This window comes from Crocodylus siamensis, chromosome 3 (assembly GCF_052110815.1).
Source record: "Crocodylus siamensis isolate JL-2025a chromosome 3, ASM5211081v1, whole genome shotgun sequence".
In the NCBI taxonomy this organism is placed as follows: domain Eukaryota; kingdom Metazoa; phylum Chordata; order Crocodylia; family Crocodylidae; genus Crocodylus; species Crocodylus siamensis.
Genome location: NC_143397.1, coordinates 183,877 through 205,942, shown reverse-complemented (window position 1 = coordinate 205,942; position 22,066 = coordinate 183,877). Strand labels below are relative to the sequence as shown.

Below are 22,066 nucleotides of genomic sequence, written 5' to 3'. Positions count from 1 at the left end.
GCGGCGCCAACTCCGAGCCTGTAGCTCCGTTCCGCGCCGCCCTGCCCGTCCCGGATGTGACGAGCGGGGCGGAGCGGGCACCCGGAAGTGCCGCGAGCGGGGCTGGTGGGGGCAGCGCCCGAGCCGAGCCGGTGCAGGTGCCGGTGTCGCAGGCGGGCCGGGCCGGGCCATGGCGCTGGCCGTGTTCTTCGGCTGCACCTTCATCGCCTTCGGGCCCGCGCTTGGCCTCTTCCTGCTCACGGTGGCGCGGGACCCGCTGCGCATCATCATCCTCATCGCGGGGTGAGCCGGGGCGGGGCAGGCGGCTTGGGCGCCTCGGCCGGGCGCTACGGGGCCTCCGCAACGCTGATCCCGAGCCTGGTCCCGGCCCCGCGGCGCTGCTCGGCCACGAGCGGGCCCCGCGCGTCCCCAGGCGGCAGGGGGGCCGTGCCGGTGTGGGGTGCCCTGCGCCGCCGTAGGCCCGGGGCCAGCGCGCTGGCGGAGCCGGGCCCGGCTGCGGGTGGATCGTACCCCAGACCCGCCGGCGAGGCGGCCGGGTGTCTGTGCACGGAGTGACTGCCCGTCTCCCTCCCAGGGCCTTCTTCTGGCTGGTCTCGCTGCTCTTGTCATCGCTGATCTGGTTCATTGCCGTGAAGTCCAGTGACCCCCGCGACGAGCCGCTGCAGAAGGGGCTCCTCATCTTCGGGGTGATGTTCTCTGTGCTGCTGCAGGAGGCCTTCCGCTTCCTGTACTACAAGCTCCTTAGGTAGGGACCCCGGTGCTGCTGCAGGAGGCCTTCCGCTTCCTGTACTACAAGCTCCTTAGGTAGGGACCCCGGCACCAGCCAGGCCCTTTGTCCTCGCCCTGATGCCTGCCCTGCCCTGCCCTGCCCCACCCCATGGCCCACCTGTATCCGTAGGTGCTCCTGCTTCTTGTCATCTGTGCCGCTTGCCAGTCCAAGGCAGGGGCCACCCTTGCTGTAGGTCCATGCAGGTCCCTTAGCGGGGGCCCCAGGAGGACTGGGAGCAGCAGCACATTGGAACAGCAGTGTCCCCGGGCTCACAGGTTTAGAGCTAAAAGGGACTGTTCAGCCATTCACCCAGGTAGCCCCTCACTGGCCCCAGGAAGCTGGGTTTGGCCAGTGCTGCCAGCCCCCGGAAGGTGCCCAGGCTGCATTGGGAGGCTCCAGGGGATGGCAAGCCTTCCCAGGCAGGTTGCTCCTCGTAGCTAATAGCCTTCCTAGTTTCCAGCGTGGGTTTGCCCAGCTGCACTCTCTAGCCCTTGGTTCCTTCCCTGCCAGGTTAGTGAGTGCATTGACACCTGTTGTCCCACTTGCCCCTCCCCCCCTCCAGTCTTCTGTCTGAAAAGCCTAGAACAAGTCTGCAAGTCCATCTCGTGTTAGAAGCAACATTTTCATCAGTAAGGAACCAGCTGAGAAATCGGTGTGAAAATGCCCTGTGCGTCTGTAGGTCTGGGGCTGCCCACATGAGGCCATGATCCTGGCCATAGCCCCACACCCCCAGGCTCCTCTCTGAGTTCTCGAATGTCCCTGCTCTGCAGGTGACCTGCCATGAGCCTGTGGCAAGTGTCCTTTGTGAGCACTGGCCCAGGGGCTCGAAGGTCTTGGCCCTTGGGTTCTGAGCCTGTGTAGAAGCTGCGTGTGAAGGACCTGAGCTCTGGGAGGTCTGGCCCCATGTCGGGCTTGGAGGAGTTGGGCAGCCTGCTCGGAATGGGCATGAAGAGCTCTTCTTGTGAGAGCAGGCTTGGGGCTGGAGGGTGTCTGCTTGGGGCTGGATGGGTGAGGCCAGAGTCTGGCCTGAGCCCTTTGTAGACAGGCTGAGGGGATGCAGGGGAGGGGCTGATTGGCCTCAGCCCTGGCCCCCCACAGTCTCACAAGCACAGGCCACAGCAGCTGAGTGGGCCCCTTCCCTGGGCTGGGTGGGACAGGCAGGACTATCCCTGCTGGCCTCAGGGCATGAGAGGAAGTTTCAGGCAGGTGTGGTGGAGGGGTGCATGACGCAGTAGAGCACAAAGGTGAGAAGGGCAGTGCAGGGCCATGCAGCCACGGTGCAGGAAGGACCAAGCTGCTAGAGGCCATCACCTGCCTAGATACACAGAGCAGTTGTGGTTGATGCCTGCGATGCTGCATGGCTGCAGCATCCCTTGGCTCCAGGAATGGGTGTTGCTGTCCCTGCTGCATGGGGCCTGCTCCTGCTAGGGCAGATCAAACAGCACCTTTCTTGCTCATGAGGCTTTATTTCCCAGTGGGTCAGCGCAGCAGTAGGGTGCTGGTCAGGGTCCCCAGCCTGGCTCCTTCCTGCTCTGCTCCATGTGACTGCCACACTGGTGCTGGCTGAGTTGGCAAAAGGTACGGTGTGCTGGGGCTCCCGGCAAGTCTGGAGTCGCATGCTCCAGACTTGTTCTCTGGAGGAGCAAAGCCAGCACAGTGCCAGCTCAGCTAGGCCTCCATGGCACTGAGAGATGAGCACCTGCATGATACAGCTCATGCTGCCTCCTGTCGTCCCTGCCTGGAGATGGGACTGGACCGTGTCCCTTGCTTCCAGCTGCTGGTGGGACCTGTGCGTTAGGTACAGCCGGGACTTGGGCAGTTGAGCTAAGACGTGGCTGGACAGACCTTGGCCCCTCCCTGAATCTGGGGCTGCAGCAGTGCTGCTCCACTGCTTTCTTCCCCAGCCCTCCCGTCGCAGAGTCAGCTCGGAGCTGGAGTCAGCACACTTGGAGGGAGAGAGACCTCTTGGGCCAAAGCACTATGGTGGAAGCAGGTGTGCCACACTGGTCCTTGGGCAGGGAGCTCTGGAGGTGGCTGCACAAGGGACTGAGAGATCTTGTGGCCAAATCCTCAATGCAGGACAGTAGCAGTTAGGGCAGAATAGTTGACTGGGATGATGGAGAGGGGCTGGATGGCTGCTGTGGAACATGCCCTGTCTTGCTATGGAGCATGTCCTTGCTCGAGGAGTTGGTGTCCCTGGAAACATCCCAGCTTCCCTGACTTCATAGATTTCGTAGACATTTGGGCTGGAAGGGACCCTGGAGGATCATTGAGTCCAACCCCCTGCCCCAGGGGCAGGAAGTCAGCAGGGATCATAGGATCCCAGCAAGATAAGCATCCAAATGCATCTTGAAGGCATTCAAAGTGGGTGCTTGAACCACCTCCAGCAGCAGTTTGTTCCAGGCCTTGGGGGCTCAGACAGTGAAGAAGTTCTTTCTTATGTCCAGCCTAAATTGCACTGCAGCCGGCTTCTTCCCTCCTGCTGGTAGTTGGGCACCTGGATGGTCAGCAGATGTCAGTGGTGTGTGTGTGTACACATGTTGCACACCAGAGCCTGTCTGGCAGATAGAGCACTGGGTGGCATCTGAGCAGGAGGCAGCCTCTCATTTTGGTCTGCCCAAGCAGCTTAGGTCTGACAAAGAGTGGTGAGCTGATGCCACAAGGGAAGGGGCCTTGCTGGCACCTGCTTCATCTTTACGTTTCCATCTCTGGTCTGGGCATTGAATATGTGAACCTGTGCTTTGCCTGAGGGCTGGCTGCCACCAGCACAATCCCTCACAGGGACCTGTGTCTTTACACCTGGGGACAGGCTGCAGCCTCCTGGATGAGGCAGCTCTGTAGGTGTGATCCTGCTGTCCTGAGCATGCATCCCTGCAGGGGGGTGCCTGGATGCTGGCAGGCTGGGCTAGGCTTCCATTTAAAGACCCAGCCCTGCTCTCCCCCCAGCTCCAGGCACCATTGTCACAGGGGTGTGCCTTCCTGGCACATCTCCCAGCTGAGTGCACTTTGCTCCATGCTCTGACAATTGGGCGTTGCCCATGGAGCCCAGGCCAGCTGCCAGCCCAGCCCTGTCAAAGGGCAAAGTCTGGGCACTGCCTATAGGGGGGCCTGGGAGTGACACCTCCTGCCAGGCAGAGGCTGCTTCCTAGGCTGCTGAGCCTTGGTGCTTGCAGGCCTGGGTGCTGCACAGACACGTTGCAAGAGGCCATCCCTGCCCACAGCTTGTGCGGGCCGAGGGAGTACTGAGGGGGGGGCTATCTTCCTCTGGCTTACTCAGCTGGCTGGGGTGGAGCCAGAAGTGGAGCCCAGGTGTCCAGAGTACCCTTCTCTGCAGTGCCCTGGCTGGCAGTTTGTGACCATTGGGGGCAGAGGGAGTTGTGTGTGTGTGTGTGTGTGTGGTGCCCTGCTCTACCCAGTGCAAACCATCCAGGCAGAGAGGGAGGGTTCCTCTTCTCCTCTCCCTGCAGCACCTGGCTGGCAGTTTGTGATCATTTGGGGGGGCAGGGTGTGCATGCAGCATCAAGCTCCTCCCCACCCAGGTGCTGGAGAGCCTGGGGCTGGCAAGACATGTTTCATAGTTTCATAGTTTCTAGGGTCGGAAGGGACCTGAGCAGATCATCTAGTCCGACCCCCTGCCATGGCAGGAAAGAGTACTGGGGTCACACAGCCAGCATCCCTTGGCCCTTAGAACTACAGCATCATGAGGGAGCTCATGCATGCCTGCCTGTCCCCTGTGGCTCCTCCATCCTCACCAGTGTTGCTGCTCTCCAGGGCTCAGCCCTATGGCCATCCAGTCACCCTCACTCTGCCGCCCGCTCCCCGCCCCTCCCATCGGAGCTGCCTGGGGCAAAGGGTGGTTCCCGTCACTGGTGCCTGGGGACCCTCCAGCCAGGCCTCAGTGGCAGCATCGGACAGGACTGTGGTGAGCACCTGGGCAGAAGCTGTGGCCATCCTGCCTGTGCCAGTGCCAAGGGGCAGTCAGGAATAAGTGCCCCTTCTCACTGCAGTGTGGGGGCCTCATCTGGGCTGGGATCTGATGGGTGCTGTCTCCTCTGCCCAGGAAGGCAATCGAGGGGCTGGTGGCGCTCAGTGAAGACGGCTGCTCCCCCCTTTCCATCCAGCAGATGGCATATGGTGAGTCCCGCCCCCTGGTTGGGGCACAGGGTTAGGGTGTGGCGGGAGCCTGCGGTGCTGGAGGGGGAAGGGAAGGGGGGGCTTCTCCCCAGGAGTCCCTTCAGGATAAGGGTAGGTGTGTGCAGAAGCCCTCAGCACAGTCTGGGGGCAGGGGTAGTGGGGTGGCTGTGTGCAGGGATGGTCCCTGGGGCATGGCCCCTCCCTTGGGGTGCTGGGGCCTCTGGCATCTCCAGCTCAGCACCATGCATCTGCCCCTGCAGTGGCTGGCCTGGGCTTCGGACTCATGAGTGGTGCCTTCTCCATGATCAACCTCCTGGCGGATTCACTGGGGCCTGGCACCGTGGGTATCCATGGGGACTCGCAGCTCTACTTTTTGACCTCGGGTGAGAAGAAATGCCTGTTGCAGCTTCCCTTCTCCTCCTCCTCCTCCTCCTCCCCCCCCCCCCCCCAGTGGCTCAATGGCCTGGTCTTGGGTAAGAGACTGCCCTGCCCCTTGTCTTGCCGCTTCTGCACCCCCACCCCAACTGCACATCCCCTACCCCTTGAGAGCTCCATTTCATAGATTCACAGACACTAAGGCTAGAAGGGACCCCAGAAGACTGAGTCCAGCCCCCTGCCCCAAGGGCAGGAAGTCAGCAGGGATCATAGGATCCCAGCAAGATAAACATCCAAATGTCTCTTGAAGGCATTCAATGTAGGTACTTGAACCACCTCCGGCAGCAGTCTATTCCAAACCTTGGGAGCTCGGACAGTAAAGAAATTCTTCCTTATATTCAGCCTGAAATGGTCACAGAGGAGTTTGTGACCGTTCCATCTTGTCATCCCTTGTGTGGGGCCTCTGGTGAACAGACGTTTCCCCAGATCCTGATGAGCATCCCGATAAACTTACAGGTGGCCACCAGATCACCCCTGAGCCTGCGCTTTTCCTGGCTGAAGAGTCCCATTGCTCTCAGCCTGTCATCATAAGGTCTGTTTTCCTGACCTCTGATCATGCGCGTGGATCTCCTCTGCACCCTCTCAAGCTTCTCCACATCCTTTTTGAATTGTAGAGCCCAAAACTGGATGCAGTACTTCAGCTGTGGCCTCACCAAGGCAGAGTACGATGGGAGAATGACATCCCGGGATTTGCTTGAGAAGCATCTGTGGATGCAAGCCAGCGTTTTGCTTGCTTTACTACCAGCTGCATCACATTGAAGGTTCATGTTCATCTTGTGGCCAATCATAACCCCCAAGTCCCTTTTGTCTGTAGTGCTAACCAGTGTAGCACTGACGAGCCTATAAGGATGCTGCAGGTGTTTTCTTCCCAGGGTGGCGAACCTTGCATTTCTTGGTGTTAAACACTGTCAGGTTCTCACCCACCCATTTCCTGAGCCTGTCAAGGTATGCCTGTACAGTGCCAGTAGCCACGTGACACGGAGTCAGTTGGGGTACATCTTCCTCCACTGGCTCCAAGGACTCCACTACAACTAGCAGCTCTTCTTCCTGTGGGCTTTGCCTTGCGTGGGGCTTGGGGGAGCTGCTGGTCTTTTACCGGGACCTCCTCAGGGGGCCTGTGGGGCTGATCTCTGCCTCCAGGTCCCCATTGCGGGTGGCCCAGGGTGCTGACCTACTCACCGAGCCGCTGCTGTGGAACCCCCAGCTCGTGGTCATGGCAATACCCTGGGCACATCAGAGGATGGCCCGGGTGGGTCTCACCGGGATTGGAGACCTCCCAGACTATGGCAAGTGGAAGTGGGTAGACTCTGCTGCACAGGCCCAGCACACGTGTCTGCCCACGGAGCGTGTGTCCTGCCTGCATCTAGCCCAGGAGGTGAAAGCTGCCTTTCCCATTGACACCCTTGCCTTCCTAGAGCATGTCCTATGTGAGGGTGGTCTCTGCCCCCCATGTCCTCCAGCCCAATGGAGTTGCTGGTGGGTCCCACACTGTAGCAGGCCCTGCAGCACTCCCTGCTCTGACAGTGAAGCATCATCTCAGTAGGCTGGAGGACGTGAGCCCGGTTCGCTTCTCCTTGGCCCACCGTTGCCAGCTCTACACGTTTGTCCACCAAATACTTCACCACGCCACCCTTGCATCCTGCCTACACACCAAGTGGCGGGATGTCTTCAGCAGGGGCAAGGCCAATGGACCCTGGTGGCTGAGTCTGTGCTCCACTTTGATCCCCCACACCACTGGGGACCTCGGCTGGCAGCTCCTTCATGGAGTTGTCACCATGGGTTTGTATTTGACATGGTTTATGCCCGCCCCTCAAGCGTACCAGGTTGCAACCCCTGTACCACCTATGCATTTCTTCCCACACTTGTTTATTTTCTCACAGCCCATCTGTGGCCCCACCAAGTCCTGGGACCTCTTGGGCAACCTCCTCCTGGCCCTGGCCAAGCTGGCCATCTATCTTATCAGGAAGGAGGCTCTGGCCGAGGGTGTCCCTGAGGACTGTGGGGCCATATTCCTGGGCTTTCTCTATTCCCGTTTCTGAACAGCACCCCTAGGCAGTAGCTGCCCAGTGTCCCCCAAGGGAGAGTCGGTGGGCACTGTCTAGGCTGCTCTGCTCAGTGTCCCCCTATGGTTCACTTCTTATCAACCTTTGACCCACCTGCACATTCCATTTTTGTCATTTGTTGTCCCCCAAAATCACTTGTGGTCATTCTGCTCTTGCCGCCACTAAGAGATGGCTCTTGGTACAATAGTGGGCTTTAGGCCCACATAAAGAATGGTCCACATATAGGCTATTTGTCATTTTTTTTGTCCCCTGCGTTTAGTTGTTTGCCTTCCTCTCTAGCTGCCCCAACAGGTGGTGGCTCTTTGTAACTTGGTGGGTGTTGCCTGTGGTCTGAAGGCACACAAATAGGCCTATTAAAATGCAGTGCCCAGAACTGCACACAGTATCCAGATGAGGCTGAACCAGTGCTGAGCAGAGAAGCATTGTCACTTCCTGTGTTTTGTACCTAATGGTTCTGTTGATGCAGCCCAAAACCACTATTGCCTTGTTCAGCTGCATCACACTGCAGTTTCATATCAAGTCTGTGGTCTACCAAGATCCTTCTGAATTGCCCTCCTGCCCTCCATGTTCACACTCCTTCCCAGTTTTGCGTCGCCTGCAAACTTGCTCCAGAAGCTTCCTATGCCAGCATCCACGTTGTCAGTAAACGTTCTACACAGCACTGGGTCCAGATCAGGCCCCTGTGGGACTCCACTCAAAATCTCCTGCCACCCTGACATCGATCTGTTAATAATTGCCCTTTACTTGCAGCTGTTGAGCCAGTTGTCTATCTGTCTTTTGAGTAGCTTTGACTAGCCCATGTTTCTTCAACTTGTTTATGAGAAGATCATGCAGGACCTCAATAACAGCCTGGCTGAAGTTCAGATGCACAATACCCACAGCAGGCCCTTCATCCACATCAGTATTTACTTTGTCAAAAAAGAAGGTTGGGTTTGTTTGCTCCAGTAACTTCCCAGGTATCAAGGTGAGGCTAACCAGTCTAGTTCTCCAGGTCCTTCTTGCCTTTCTTCAAGAGGGGCACTACGTCCACCCTTTCCCAGTCCTCTGGTATACGGCCCATCATCCACAACTTCATGAAGATAATTGCCAGATCCAAGATCTCTGCCAGTTCCTTCAGTACTCTGGAATGAGGCTTATCTGGCCCTGCTGATTTAAATTCGCTCAGACCCATCAAAAGCTTTCTGACTGTCTCTTCTGTTATCTCCTTCCTCAGCTTGCCCCTTCCTTACCTAGACAATCCCTTTTAGGTGTCTGGCTTCAGCTTCTTTTTTTGTGAAGACTGAGGCAAAGTAGCTGTTTAGCAGCTTCACCTCTGTAGTTTCATCATTTCATAGATGGTAGGATTGGAAGAGACCTATTAGATCATCAAGTTTGACCCCCTGCCCTGGGCAGGAAAGTGTGCTGGGGTCAGGTGACCCCAGCCAGGTGTCTGTCCAATCTCCTTTTAAATACCTCCAAGGAAGGGGACAGCACCACCTCCCTTGGAAGCTATTCCATATTTTGGCAACCCTCGCTGTAAGAATTTTTTCCTGATGCCCAATCTGAATTTGCTCTTTTACAGTTTGTGGCCATTATTTCTAGTTACCCCAATGGGCACCTTGGTAAACATTGTAACTCCTGTTTCTCATCTTCCCCCCTGCCCCCCCCCCCCAAAGAGTTTGTAGGTGGCCATAAGATCACCTCTCAGCCTCCTCTTGTGGAGGCTGAGGAGGTTCAGGTGTCCCAATTGTCCACATAGGGTTTTTTCTGTAGGCCTTTAACCAGATGAGTGACTGGGTTGAGAGAAAAGGTGGTGTCACTTTGTGTTGGACACAGATACTCTTGTTCCCTGGTTCAGGAGGAAGAAGATGGCAAAGCAGAATGCATCAGGGTGAAGATGAAAGGTGAAAGATGCAGCACCAATGTAATGGTGGGGATTTTTTGTAGGCCACCCAGATAGGTTCCCTGATGCAATGCAGCAAGGATCCCCATGCTTCCAGCCTTTCCATCTTTCCCACCAGGGCAGACGCCAGCTTACACCTGGTACAGTTGAAGTGGTCTTAGGCCTCCATGAGGAGCAGGACCATGGCACATCCTATTCAGGTCACAGCTGCTGATCCTGCCTCTGTTTGGGCCTCCTGTGCTTCCAGAAAAGCCTCTTTGCAGCAGCCCCACTGAGCTGCTTTTCTCGCCCTGTTTGCTGCCCTCTCTTCACCCCCTTCCTCTGCTTGCCCACACTGCCTTCTGCCCGCGTCTCACACTAACATCCTGCTCACACACCAGTCCTTGCTGTCACCACCATGCTCCCCAGCTGTTTGCCCCCTCCCTCCACCACCCCCTCCGCCTGGCTCCCATGGCCTGCCCTGCAGCTCTTCCCAGGCTGTGTCTGCTCTCCCTGGCCCTGCCTTGCCTGGGGGCACTGGATGATGGCTGCTTGTGCCCTACACTGACTCTCCTTCGTGCCCTACACCCTGCAGCCTTCATGACCATGGTGCTGATTTTCCTTCACACCTTCTGGGGGATCCTCTTCTTCCATGGCTGTGAGACCCGGCACTGGTGGGAGATTGTGGCTGTCGTCCTCACGCACCTCCTTGTCTCGGGGCTGGTGAGTCCAGGAGCTGCTTGTGGGGGCTGCTTCCCAGCCTGATGCACCCCTTGACTGGCCTGGCCAGGGGCAGGGACATGCCAAGGGGAAGTGGGTTGGACAGTTCTGTGCTAGGGATTCACCCAGGAGCTGAGGCATTTGGTGTGTAGGTGCCAGCCTAGCGCAGGAGGCTCACTCTCCCCAGGAAACGAGGGGTTTCCCTGTGGCCCCAGGGCCCTATACAAGCACCAAGGGTCCTCTGTCACATCCAGACAGTGAAGCCAGAGGGCAAGATGCTGGTGCCTTGACCCTGCTCCAGGTGCTCTGGCAGGGTGTAGGGCCCAGCCTGGTGCTTGGGACAGCCTCCCAGGATGCCTGGGGACCCTGCTGCTGTGCCCCTGGCCCAGGGGTTTCCTGAGCACCTGCCCTCATTCCTCTCCTCTCCTCCTGCCCAGACCTTCTTCAACCCACTGTACGTGGGCAGCCTGGTCCCTGCCTACCTGCTGATGGTCGCCACAGCTGCCTGGGCCTACCTGCTGTCAGGAGGCTCCGCTCAGAACCTGCGTCGCTTCCTGCTGTGTGAGTGCAGCTGCCCCCAGCCCCGCTCTACCTGGCCTGATGGGGCCCTGCCCCGGAGGGGATGGGTTGCAGGGGTACGGCATCATCCCGTTCCCAATGACTGTCTCTATGTTGGTGGGGAGGGAGGGAGCAGGCACAGCCTGAACAGAGATGCAGGGCAGGCTAGTGGAAGCCTGCCCTGAGCTCTAGTGTAAGCAGTGGGTTGATCCTGGTCCCAAGCAGGGACTGCCCTTCTTGGTGTTCACTGCAGAGAGATGCTGCCCCCAGCCCTGGCAGGGGGTGAGGAGGGGGCTGGGTGGGATGGGGTAGCCAAGTGAGCACTCACCAGCAGCCTCTGCCTCCTCACAGGCCTGCGGAGTGGGATGACCCCACAGATGGGATCCTGAGGCCTTGCCGCGCTTGTCCCAGAGCCGGCCCCTCCCCTGGGCGCTGGGGGCCTGGACTGCAGCTGTCTCCTCTACACTCTGCCTTGGGGTCTGGGCCTGGAGGTGACACTTGGGCCCCTTACCTGGGAGCAGCCGGGGAATGTGAGAGCCAGGGACTGGCGCGACCCTGCCTCCACTGCGCAGCCAGAGCACTGCCTGCAAGCTCGACCTGACCCCAACCCTGTGGTGGGGCAGTGGTGTTGCCTCTCCTCGAGGGCCATCTTGGACTGACTGCCCTGGCACCCAGACACAGCAGAGTTATCCCCAGGCTTGCTCCCTTGCCCCTAGCAAGCTGGAGTGCTCCTCTCCATGCTGATGGAGGCTACAGTCCCCTCTCCCCAGCCCCAGATGTGCTCAGGTGGGCAGGCCTCTTCCTGCACTTGCCCCAGCCACAGACCAAAGGGCTGCCTCGTTGCCCCATCACCCAGCAAAATGGCAGCAGGGGCAATTCCCAGCATAGGCATGGGGACTAGAAGAGGCAGGGCTGGCAGGGGGTGGGTGCTAAGCAAGAGACAAAAGAGTCCCTGAGAAGTGGGAGTGGAGGGCAAGGGCTGAGCCCCAGCTGAAATGGGGGTTGCTGTTTGCCTGGTGTTTGCAGGTTCGATGCAGTTGGAGGTGGGGGGTGTTGCCTCCCCCCCAGTGTCCCAGGGGGGAGGCTGCTCCCAGGTGTGCATGGGGCTGAGGGAGGGGGTTACAGAAATGGAGCCACGTGCAGGGGTGGGGGCAGAGAGCATGACTGCATCAGCTATGAGCTCTGATATCAATAAAGAGACCAACCACAAGCCAGACGCCACCAGTGTGGTGTGTGCCTGGTGCCTGCAAGAGCAAAGCAGGGGTGCCTGCAGTGAAGGACCCCCCTAATGAGACAGCACCTGTCCTCTGGGCCAAGACCAGAACCCCCATCCAGCACGCAGTCAGGTAGAAGGCCAGTGCTGTCCCCGGCTGGCACTGCCATGGCCACGAGGGCAGCAGGGGATTGAGCTGAAGTGCACCCTGGGCTGGGGCGCACTGTTGGGCTGATGGGCATGGGGAAGCTGAGTCAGGCATCCGTGGCTGCAGGGGTGGTACTGTAAGCAGGGTGTTACCCAGCTGTGCTGCAGCTGGTGCTGGGGTGGGATGTGGCTGGAGCACACACAGCAGGAGCATGGCTGGGGACCCATCCTACCTTGACTGTGACTCAGGCAGAAGGGCAGGGCCAGGAGCTGGTCCCATATTGGCTGACCCCTGAGCCCTGCAGCACCCAGCCCTGGCAGTCCTGCTGCCAGCCTCCTCTGGGCTCCAGCACTTGCCATGGCAGGTCCCAGCTCTGGCCCTACTGCCCAGCTCCTGGGCTTAGCTGGTTGTGTCCTGTACACACCCCTGCTTTCCCACCCTCTGCCCTTTCTGCTCCCTGTGGAGTGGGGAGGCAGGGGGTTTACACCTCCCTCAGGGGTGCTGCTGCAGCCCAGGCTGGGAATGGGATGGGGCTGAGCCAGTGCGCCTGCTGGGACCAACTCTGCAGGGTCCTGGCTGGAGGACCTTGCCCCTGTGCTCATGCTTAGACTGACTGTACTGGAGCAAGAAGGGATTTTTCCCCTGGTTGGACTGCGGGGGGGGGGGGGGGGCATTTTGCCTTCCTCTATAGCAGGGGCATGACCTAGGGTCCCTAGAGAATCCATGAACCCCCCCCCCACCAAGAGCAGGATGTGGGTGATGCCTGGGCTTTGTGGTGACAGTGTCCCATTTAGGGCATGGGAAACAGTTCTTGTTCCTGTAGTGGTCCACCTTTTTTGCGGGGAGAGCCTCCCCACTACCACCCTCCTCCTCCATACCCTTGCCCCCCTTCCAGCTCCTGGGGTCTGGCTCAAGGTCCCTGCCCTGAATACACCTGTCCTCATGCCACACTTTGTGCTGATGCTCCTCTACAGAGGCATGGCCATGTATGCTGTTGACCACATGAAGCAGACAGCCGGGGCTCCCCACACAGCCAGGGGTGACTATGGCCCAGGGTGTGGGGCTGGCAGGTGCAGGAGGGCTCCACTTCCCCCTGCTGCAACCAGGGCCCAGGGCAGAGCTATGAGTGCCAGGGCTGCTGCCTCATGCTGAGACCCCCACCAGCTTCTGCTGCGGGGGAGCAGGGGCAGTGGTCATCTTGCAGCAGGAAGCTATGAGGCTGAGACTCTGCCCTGCCTCATCGCCCTGCCCTGTGGTCGTGATTTAGGAGCACACAGCTGGCCCAGGTGCAGGGCATGGACAGAGTCCCAAGCCTGGGGCCGGATCTTGGGGTTGAGGGGGTGTTTTTTTGTACCTTTTATCTTTTTTATAACAAAAATATCTGTGTTTTTGTTCCGGGGGTGGGTAATGCATGGACACGGCCCAGAACACAGTCTCTGAGGGGCAGTGGGCAGGATGGCAGGGAGTGGGGCCACACAGGCAGCTCTGGCAGGGGCGGGGAGTGGGGCCAAGCTGTTGCAGCCTCCAACCCTGGGAGCTGGGCCGTGTTGGTGCAGGTACAGGTCCAGGGGGGGCTACGCTGCGTTCTCCTCTGTGGTGGCTGCTGTGTAGATGACCTTGGGCTTGTCCAGGGAGTCCAGCCTGGGGACAACACAAGGGGGGGGAAGGGGGTGTTAGAGGCAGGGCTCTGGCTCACCCTCACCCCCCAGTCCCTAGCCTGGGGCCCAGCTGCCCCCAGCACACAGCCCCTGCCCCCCAGCCCCAGCAGCCTCGGGCCCAGTTCCCCCACTGCACAGCCCCTGCCCCCAAATCAGCCTGGGCCCCAGCTTTCCCCAGAGCTTAGCCCCCATGCCCCGCTTCCCCCACAGCACCTGCGCTCAGGGAGGGGGACCAGCCCCTCTGGCCTGCTGAAATAGGGGTCCAGGGGGAAGAGGGGGAAGTAAGGCCACGTGAAGGGGGGAGGTGACACTCCTAGGGCCATGGGGGGGGACCAAGGCAGGGCACACACCTGCGGCTGTGACTCCGCTGCTTGTGGACGTAGACAAGGAAGGCAAGGGCAGTGACGGCAAACAGCACCCCGAACAGCACGGCCAGCACGTCCCCTGTGGCGACAGCCAGCCCGGGGATGAGGACAGGCAGACACAGCAACCATGTGCAGAGGGACTGGCAGCATCTGAGGCAGCCCCTGGGGGGGGGGGGGGACTGCCTGCAGAGGGGGTGGGGAAGAGAGGCTGCAGGAGGCTGGGACGAGCTAGGGCTGGGAAGGAAGGAAGGAAGGGGCAGGCTAGGCATGGCTGGGGGGGGGGGCGGGGTGGTGTGTGGGGGGGGGGGGCCACTGGCACTCACCTGCCTGAAATGAGGAGCCCAGGTGCGCTTCAGACCCTGGCCAGGGAAGGCAAGAGGGAGCATGAGCTGTGCTGTGGCAAGTCCACCCCTTCATCCTCCCCCATCCCACAGCTTTGTACCCAGCACCCTCCCCGCAGGCCTGCCCCTGTGAGCATCTTACCTGTGCCCTCTGGGCTGCTGCCACCTGCCAGAGGCACAGGCTGTGAGGAGGAACCTAGGGCTGTGCATGGGGGCGGGGGTATCCCTGCCATAAAGGGCTGGCCACAAGCCACCCCCGGCTGAACACACCAGCCCCACTCCGCCATTGGCTCTGGGACCAGCCTCAGATGCGACTGCTCTAGCTCTCCCTTCCCCCAGGCACTGCACCGACAGGTCCCTGGCTGCCAGCCCCTGCCTTGGCCAAGTCTGCCCCTGCTACCTGCCAGAGCCAGGGACCACCGGACACTGTGCCTCTGCTGCAGCCGGGACGCCGAGACCCGGAGTCCGGTCCAGCAGAGTGCCTGGGGGGACCCGAGCACACGGCCTGCCGGCACCAAGAGAGGAGAGGGCATGGGCAGGGTAAGCGGTACCTGGTCCAAGTCCTCGGCCAGCACCGGCCGCTGCGTGGCCATCAGGGACAGGGGTCACGGAGGCTTCCCCATCGTCTGCAGGGAGAATGCAGGGCTCAGGCACCCGCCACAGCTCCCAGGGACCCCCATACACCCCTGAATCAGGAACAGCCAAGCTCCCCACTCCAGGGAACACAAGGAGGGTGGGGGCAAGAAACCAGCACAACCACAGGGCCAGGGCTAGGGCCAAAAGCAGCAGGAGGTGGGTGGAGGATGGAAGAGCCACCAGCAAACCCAAGCCCTGCCCACCTACCCCCCAACCCCTCCCCCCCCAAAAACAACCCAGCTCCTATGACACCCCCACAGTAGCACCTGGAGTACAGCCCATCACCACCGCATCTCCCCACCCCCGCCCCCCAGCCGCCAGCCACTACTGGCCTCTAGTGGGGGGGAGGGGAGGGAGAGGCCACCACAGCACAGAGCATCCGGCAGGCAGGGCCTGGGTCGCGCTGACCCACGCTGACAGCAGGCAGCCGCACCACAGCCCCGTCAGGCAGAGCCCACACAGCCCAGCAAGCCCCGGAGCCAGGCAGACAGACACCAGGAACTGGCAGCAGGCACTGCCTGCAGAGCAGTACCTGGTTCGGGTGCTCCACTGGTGCCTGCCCCTGCGGTGTTGTCAGAGGCAGGGGGCTCGGGGGACCCCCCACCTGCTGCAGGGAGAGTGCAAGGCTCAGGCACCCACCAGCAGCTCCCAGATGTCCAATACCACCCCACCCCACCCCCTGGGAGCTTCCCTAGAGCCCCCTGCACCCCTCAGCATCCTGTGCTTGGCTAGGGCCTATTGCCCCATGGCCAGGGGCTTCCACACCTGCCTCCAGTCTACCGCCTCCCTCCCCTCTCCTGTGCCTGAGCTCCCCCTCCAGGCCATGCCCCGGTGTGCTGCTGGGAGGACAGAGCAAGGTGAGCATGTGCTGGCCTGAGGCCACAGCACGTACACACCGGTGCGCAGCCTGCAGGTGCAGCCCGGAGGAAGAGCTCTTGGGCCCGCAGAAGCCCTGGTGCAGCTGCAAGGGCTGCACGTCCCCTAGCCTCTGCAGCAAGTGCAGTGCTGGGAGCCTCCTGCAGCCACCCCTTGCTGGCACCCAGCATAGGTGGTACAGGGGCAGGCAAGTGCTGGCAGGACGGTGCCAGCCCTGGGATATAGACAGCCACAGGAGCTGTGTCCTCCCAAGAACTGCCTGACGCACATGGGACCTGGGAAACCGGTTGGAGCAGGTCCCAGAGCTCACAAAAACAAAGCGCACGGCCAACACTAGCTCTGCTGGGGCAAAGTTTCATAGTTTTATAGTTTCTAGGGTCGGAAGAGACCTGAGTAGATCTTCTAGTCTGACCCCCTGCCATGGCAGGAAAGAGTACTGGGGTCAAACAACCCCAGCAAGGTGTTCATCTAGCCTCCTCTTAAAGCCCCCCCAGGGTAGGAGCCTGCACCACTTCTCTTGGAAGTTGGTTCCAGATCCTAGCCGCCCTGACAGTGAAGTCGCGCCTCCTGATGTCTAGCCTGAATCTCCCCTCTGCCAGTTTGTGACCGTTATTCCTGGTCACTCCTGGCAGTGCTCGGGGGAACAGGGGCTCCCCCAATGCCTGCTGGTCCCCTCTGACTAGTTTGTAACAGGCCACTAGATTCCCCCTCAGCCTTCTCTTGTGAAGGCTGAACAGGTTCAGGTCCTGCAGTCTTTCAATGTAGGGTCTGCCCTGCTGCCCCCGATCATGCAAGTGGCCTCCTCTGGGCCCTCTCTATGCTGTCCACATCCGTCCTGAAGTGTGGCTGCCAGAACTGGACGCAGTACTCCAGCTGCGGCCTGACCAGTGCCGCACAGAGGGGGAGGATCACCTCCCTGGACCCGCTCGAGATGCATCTGTGGATGCACGACAAGGTACTGTTGGCCTTCCTAACCGCGTCCCCACACTGCCGGCCCATGTTCATCTTGGAGTCAATGATGACTCCCAGATCCTTTTCCACCTCTGTACTGACAAGAAGGGAGTTCCCCAGCCTGTAGGTATAGTGCTGGCTCTTCCTCCCCAGGTGCAGCACCTTGCACTTGTCAGTGCTGAATCCCATCCTAGTCTCATCCACCCACCACTGTGTGGGTGTCGACACCACAGCCCCCCAGTTTCTTAATGAGAATGGGGTGAGAGACAGTGTCGAAGGCCTCCAAAAGTCCAGGAAGATTACGTCCACTGCTACCCCTGCATGTAAGGATTTGGTGACCGGGTCGTAGAAGGCCACCAGGTTGGTCTAACAGGACCTGCCACTAATGAACCCGGGTTGGTTGCCCCCTAAGCATGATCTCCCCCCTGGCCCCTCGTGGACATGCGCCAGGATAATTTTCTCAAATTCTGGCTGCAGCGAGTGCTAGGGCATCTGGGGGGCAGGTGGCAGCAGGAGCCCAGAGGCTGGACCATGGCCCCTGCTGAGCTGGTGGTCCCACGCAGCCCCATATGCACTCCCAAGCTCATCTGAGCATGGGCGACCTGTGACCCATGCCACAGTCACCCCAGGCCCTGGCCTCACTGTGAGGGAGCTCTAGGTCACATGGCACGGCAGTGGCAAGGGCACTGTGCTCCCTGCAGCTGGAGGGTGGGTGGGGGGCACTACTCTACCCATCATGCTGCCAGCAGCGCCCCAGCTGTGCTTCCCTCCCAGCCCGGGCACCAGTCCCTGAAGCTCCCAGCAGGTTGCATTTAGCCCTGAACTTCCTGCTGCTCCTGGCACCACACCCTGCCCCAGCCCATGATTCACAGGCCTAGCTTCATCTCTGGGGCTGACACCTCCATCCTGCCCTGCCTGTGCCAGGCTCCAGCCACATTCAAGCTGCCTGCTTCCACAGTAGGGGTCAGTCACCCGAGCCCAGCCCCTGCAGGCTGGGAGCAGGTGCAGCCCCTGGCTCTGCAGGCAAATATTTGTCCAGGTGGTAGCACCACTGGCACTGGAGCACTATCGGCATTGTACACTGGCCGTGTCAGGCACAGGTGCCGGGGCTGTGGGCATAGCACAAAGAACTCCGGGTCTTGGCCCGCTGCTGGGACCTGGCCCCATTGATGCAGTGACCTGGGAGCAAGACAAGGCGGCTGTGACTCAGGGAAGGTTAATAAAAGGAGCCCGCATGAGCTCTGCCATTCCCTGCAGGGCTGGGAGCATTCACGGAAGGGATCAAGCAGGGGACTCCCCGGTGGGGCAGGGTTGAGGCTTGCAGCAATGCAAAGTGCCGTGGCATGACTCTAGACACAGGGTGCAGCAGGCAGGAGAGTGTGGGCATGAGCATCACCACTGAGGTGGAAGCAACTCTAGACTCCCCTTGCTCCAGGCTGGGGGAGCCAGCTCAGGCCCAGGGCTCTGGAAGGATGGGCAGGGGGGGCCCAGGCCAGGAGCAGGGAAGTCCAGCAGATTTGGCAATAGCGCAGCTCTGTGAGCTACTTGAGATGAGGGACAGTGCAACTGAGATGAGCAGTCAGCTGGTCTGGGAACAGGGGCAGAAAAAGGCTTATAGCAAGGGAACAGCAGTGAAACTGGGAGAAAAGGGCCTGGCTCAGGTTGGGCAGTCGGGTTGTCCTCTATTGATACAAAAGGAGGAGAGCCACGCGCATGATCAGAGGTCAGGAAAACAGATCTTACAATGACAGGCTGAGAGCCATGGGACTCTTTAGCCTGGAAAAGCGCAGGCTCAGGGGTGATCTGATGGCCACCTATAAGTTTATCAGGGGTGACCACCAGGATCTGGGGGAACATCTGTTCACCAGAGCGCCCCAAGGGATGACGAGGTCAAACGGTCACAAACTCCTGCAAGACTGTTTCAGGCTGGACATAAGGAAGAATTTCTTTACTGTCCGAGCCCCCAAGGTCTGGAACAGTCTACCATTGGAGGTGGTTCAAGCACCTAAACACCTTCAAGAGTAAATTGGATGCTTATCTTGCTGGGATCCTATGACCCCAGCTGACTTCCTGCCCTTTGGGCAGGGGGCTGGACTCAATGATCTCCCGAGGTCCCTTCCAGCCCTAATGTCTATGAAATCTATGAAAACCCGACACCTTTACGTCCCTTTTTTCTTCGAAGAGAAAAATAGAGGACATAAAAGGCTCCGGGTTTCGTATCAATAGAGGACAGAGTAGCAGAAAACCAAAATGTCCTCTATGATGGCCGCCCTAGCAGCTGCACCCACCCAGGCTCCTTACCTGGCACAGAAGGCACCCCTGAGCCATGGGCCACCAAGAAGCTTGCCAGCACCCTCCGGCCATGCATGGCCTGGGGTAGCCGGAAGTTGTTCTCCAGGAGTTTGTTGTGGTCTCCATACAGCGTCTCCTCCAGCTTCAAGATCTGCAGGGAGACAGGTATGAGCAGGGCCCAGCTGCGGAAGCCCGGGGCCACAGGCAGGGCCAGGACTTCCCCAACCACCCCTGTGAGTCCCCACAGCAGAGTAGGTGCCCCCCCCCGGCCGACCTGGTCCAAAGACAGGCGCACAGTCTGGTTGAAGACAGTCCACGTCACAGTCTGGTAGCAGGGCGGGGTGGTCAGGGAGCCATCATACCGGAAGTAGTGGATGAGATTGGCAGGGAGCAGCCCAGCAATGTTGAACCCAGGCACAAGTGTATCCTCATCTGGAAGAGAGCAGCAGTCGGCAACCAGAGCCACAGCGCCTGCACCCGCCCACGTGCCATGTGGCTGGGGCTGCACCTCCCCACAGTCGGGGCCACCGCAGCATGATCTGGAACAGCAAGAGTCAGATCTATACCTGTAGCATTATCTAGAATGGCACAATCTAGACCTACACCCACAGCATAATTGAGAACAGCATGATCCAAATTGTGCTGGGAAATCTCAATCAAGAACAGCTCGACTCAGATCCTGACCAAGAACTAAGCATTGAGCACAGTTCAATCAGACATGTAGCATGATTTAGAACGGTGCAACCCAGGTCTGGATCCCCAGTGTGATCTAGAACATCACAGTCCCCCGCCTAGCGTATCTGAGCTAGGACATGCCCAGAGCCTGCCTGCCATCGGCCCTGCTGCATCGGTGCCTCTAGCACCTCTGGGATTGCCTGGGCCCCTGGTCCTGGAGCTCAGGAGAGGGCACTGGAGCCAGAGCGGGTTTGGCACTCGGAGCCCCCGAGGCAAGAGGTGCACACGGGTGCTGGCCCCGCAGCCTGAGTGCAGCTGGCCATGCAGAGCCTGTTGGCGCAGCCTCCCGCTGCCTGCCTGACATGTGCCATGTCCCCACACAGGTGCAACTCCCAGCCCGTGGGCATAGGGGCAGAAGGGGTGGTACCTTCCTTAGAGACCTCTTCCAGGTGCTCAAGCACATGCTCATAAGATGGGTTTTTCTCCGGCCCAACCTACAACACAGAGACCTAGGGTGAGCAGCATGGTTCAGGCCACCCAGAAGTCACCCTGCCCCTGGCAGAGCCTATCCATAGACAGCGAGGGGCCAGGGGACAGGAGGGGCCCCCCCAGCACTACCCCCTACAACTGGTGACTGAGGCAGGTCCAGACTGGCACTGCCCCTGCCCCTACCCTTCCTCACAAGACCTGCCTGTGCCTAGCCCAGCCCCAGTCCAGGATTGGGCCCCTAGGCCTCACCTGCAGAAGTGCGGCAAGCACGGCCAGGCCATCAGGTTGGGTCTTGGCTTCATCGAGGTCGTCGTACCGGGTGTTGTAATGCACCACATGGATCTGAAATCAAGGCAGAGGCCCTGAGCTCTGCCCGTGGGCGGGGGGAGGAGCAGCGGGGCAAGCTCTGCCATTGCTGGGCCCCCACAGCCACCGGGCCAAGCTCAGTGCCAGGCTCCCACCATGGCCTATGTACAGCATCTCCCCAGGGTCCCTCTGACTGCACCCGCCGCATGCTCCCCCCCGCAGCCAGGACGAGGTGCAGCCCTTCCTCCCCTGCCCCGGGCACCACCGCCAGCACGAGGCAAGGGGCTGCACCAGGTCACGGGCTCGGGCTGAGCCACTGCAGGATCAAGCCACCCAGAACCAGACTGGGGAGTGCAGCATGTCTGTGTACAGGACAAACAGCCCCCAGCAGCGCTGTGGCCAGGCTGCCAAGCACACAGGAACAGGCACTGGGAGCCAGCCCAGCTGCCCTCCCTGGCCTGGAGACCCTCCAGTAGCACCCCCCACAAGTCACCCCAGAGTGCCAGGGAACAGGAGCAGCCACCTGTCCACGAGCAGGGCCCTGCCTCCTCCGGCTCCTTGTGCTGTGCTGGTGCCCGGGCAGTCAGGCTGAGGGGCGAGGGCCTTGCCGCACTGTGGGCTCTCACCTCTGCATGAGCAGGAGGGGGTGGTGCCCCCTCAGCAGCAGGGCAGCAGTGACTGGGATACCAAACCCCCATGCCCCTGCAGGCGAGTGGCTGCCATGGGGGCTGGGGCAGTGCCTTACCTCGGCATGGTAGCGCCGGCCGTCCACAGTGTGCTCAGAGCCAGGTCCGGTGGGGGAGCCCCAGTGCAGGTGCAGCTGCACAGCCCGGTACTGCTGGCCGTTGCTGCCAGACATGGTCAGGGTTGCGGGCAGACGCAGCATGACTGCAGGGAGTGAAGGGCCAGGTCAGCGGGACACGGCACCAGGAGAGATGCTTTGTGGGGCTGTGGTCTTTCTTGGGGGTGAGCCTGGAGGCCGATAGGATGGGGGAGGCAGATGGCTGCCAGAGCCTGCCATGATATACCAGGACAGCACACGTGTGGGGGCTGCAGACGAGTCGGCGCCCTGCAGCCACCAGCAAGGGCGCCCCGAGCAGGGGGAAGCGTGCCGGGGTGGTGCCCAGCCTGCCCACAGCAATGCCGCCATCATGGGGAGCAGCAAAGCATGCTGGGAAAGCTCCCAGGTAATGGCACAGGGCTGAACGGTGAACAAAGGGGAGGGCAGGCGCCGCACGGGGCTCTTGTGACCAAGCCATGAGCAAGAGCAGCAACAGGCGCAGCCACAGAGCTGTGGAGAGGGCGGCTGGGGCTGGCCTGCCTCCACGCTGCCCCCCCACCAAGCATCTGCGCCCAGCACCCGATCACCACGCGGCACGTACCTGTGTGTCCGTTGTTCTTCAGCTTCAGCTGCTCCGAGGCGGGCAGGTTGTAGCCAGACAGGCGGATGGGCTGCAGCTGGGGGCTGAAGAGTGCTGCCTCAGTGACGATGTTGATGGGCGACTGTTTCTGGCCGCTACAGTGCGGGAAGCCCTGGCTCCACGCTGGCATGTCTGGGAAGGGGAGAGGGTGTGCA

General features: G+C 60.3%; 2 protein-coding genes across 9 annotated transcripts in view; one reads left to right on the top strand and one right to left on the bottom strand.

Annotated features, from left to right (window-relative positions):
- The first annotated feature begins 3 nt into the window (after positions 1 to 3).
- Positions 4 to 13,088, top strand: LOC149867839 (gamma-secretase subunit Aph-1b-like). The gene is made up of 7 exons (XM_090037410.1): positions 4 to 282; positions 575 to 745; positions 4,830 to 4,903; positions 5,164 to 5,286; positions 9,858 to 9,985; positions 10,420 to 10,543; positions 10,892 to 13,088. The coding sequence occupies exons 1-7, from the start codon at positions 170 to 172 to the stop codon at positions 10,927 to 10,929; spliced, it is 771 nt and encodes a 256-aa protein (XP_089893536.1). The 5' UTR covers positions 4 to 169; the 3' UTR covers positions 10,930 to 13,088.
- A 137-nt stretch (positions 13,089 to 13,225) lies between these two features.
- CA9 (carbonic anhydrase 9) overlaps positions 13,226 to 22,066 on the bottom strand; it is a 28,539-nt gene continuing 19,698 nt past the window's right edge. For 3 of the 8 annotated variants that reach the window (XM_090037406.1, XM_090037400.1, XM_090037402.1), the window contains exons 3-12: positions 21,873 to 22,043; positions 21,236 to 21,378; positions 20,434 to 20,526; positions 20,123 to 20,189; positions 19,295 to 19,452; positions 19,030 to 19,171; positions 15,434 to 15,508; positions 14,817 to 14,891; positions 14,248 to 14,283; positions 13,226 to 13,542 (exon numbers count right to left, since the gene is read on the bottom strand). In XM_090037406.1, the coding sequence (XP_089893532.1) occupies positions 13,268 to 13,542; positions 14,248 to 14,283; positions 14,817 to 14,891; positions 15,434 to 15,508; positions 19,030 to 19,171; positions 19,295 to 19,452; positions 20,123 to 20,189; positions 20,434 to 20,526; positions 21,236 to 21,378; positions 21,873 to 22,041 (1,233 nt within the window). In that variant the 5' untranslated portion in view covers positions 22,042 to 22,043 and the 3' untranslated portion in view covers positions 13,226 to 13,267. Of the gene's footprint in view, positions 13,543 to 13,909; positions 14,004 to 14,247; positions 14,284 to 14,816; positions 14,892 to 15,433; positions 15,509 to 19,029; positions 19,172 to 19,294; positions 19,453 to 20,122; positions 20,190 to 20,433; positions 20,527 to 21,235; positions 21,379 to 21,872; positions 22,044 to 22,066 lie in introns of all 8 variants that reach the window. The other 5 variants (XM_090037404.1, XM_090037407.1, XM_090037403.1 and 2 more) reach the window with 5 other exon arrangements.

Coding starts and splice junctions, on each gene's coding strand:
- LOC149867839 (XM_090037410.1), top strand. CDS start 170: ATGGCGCTGGCCGTGTTCTTCGGCTGCACCTTCATCGCCTTCGGGCCC. Junction 746..4,829: donor CTGTACTACAAGCTCCTTAG/GTAGGGACCCCG, acceptor TCCTCTGCCCAG/GAAGGCAATCGAGGGGCTGG. Junction 5,287..9,857: donor GCTCTACTTTTTGACCTCGG/GTGAGAAGAAAT, acceptor TACACCCTGCAG/CCTTCATGACCATGGTGCTG.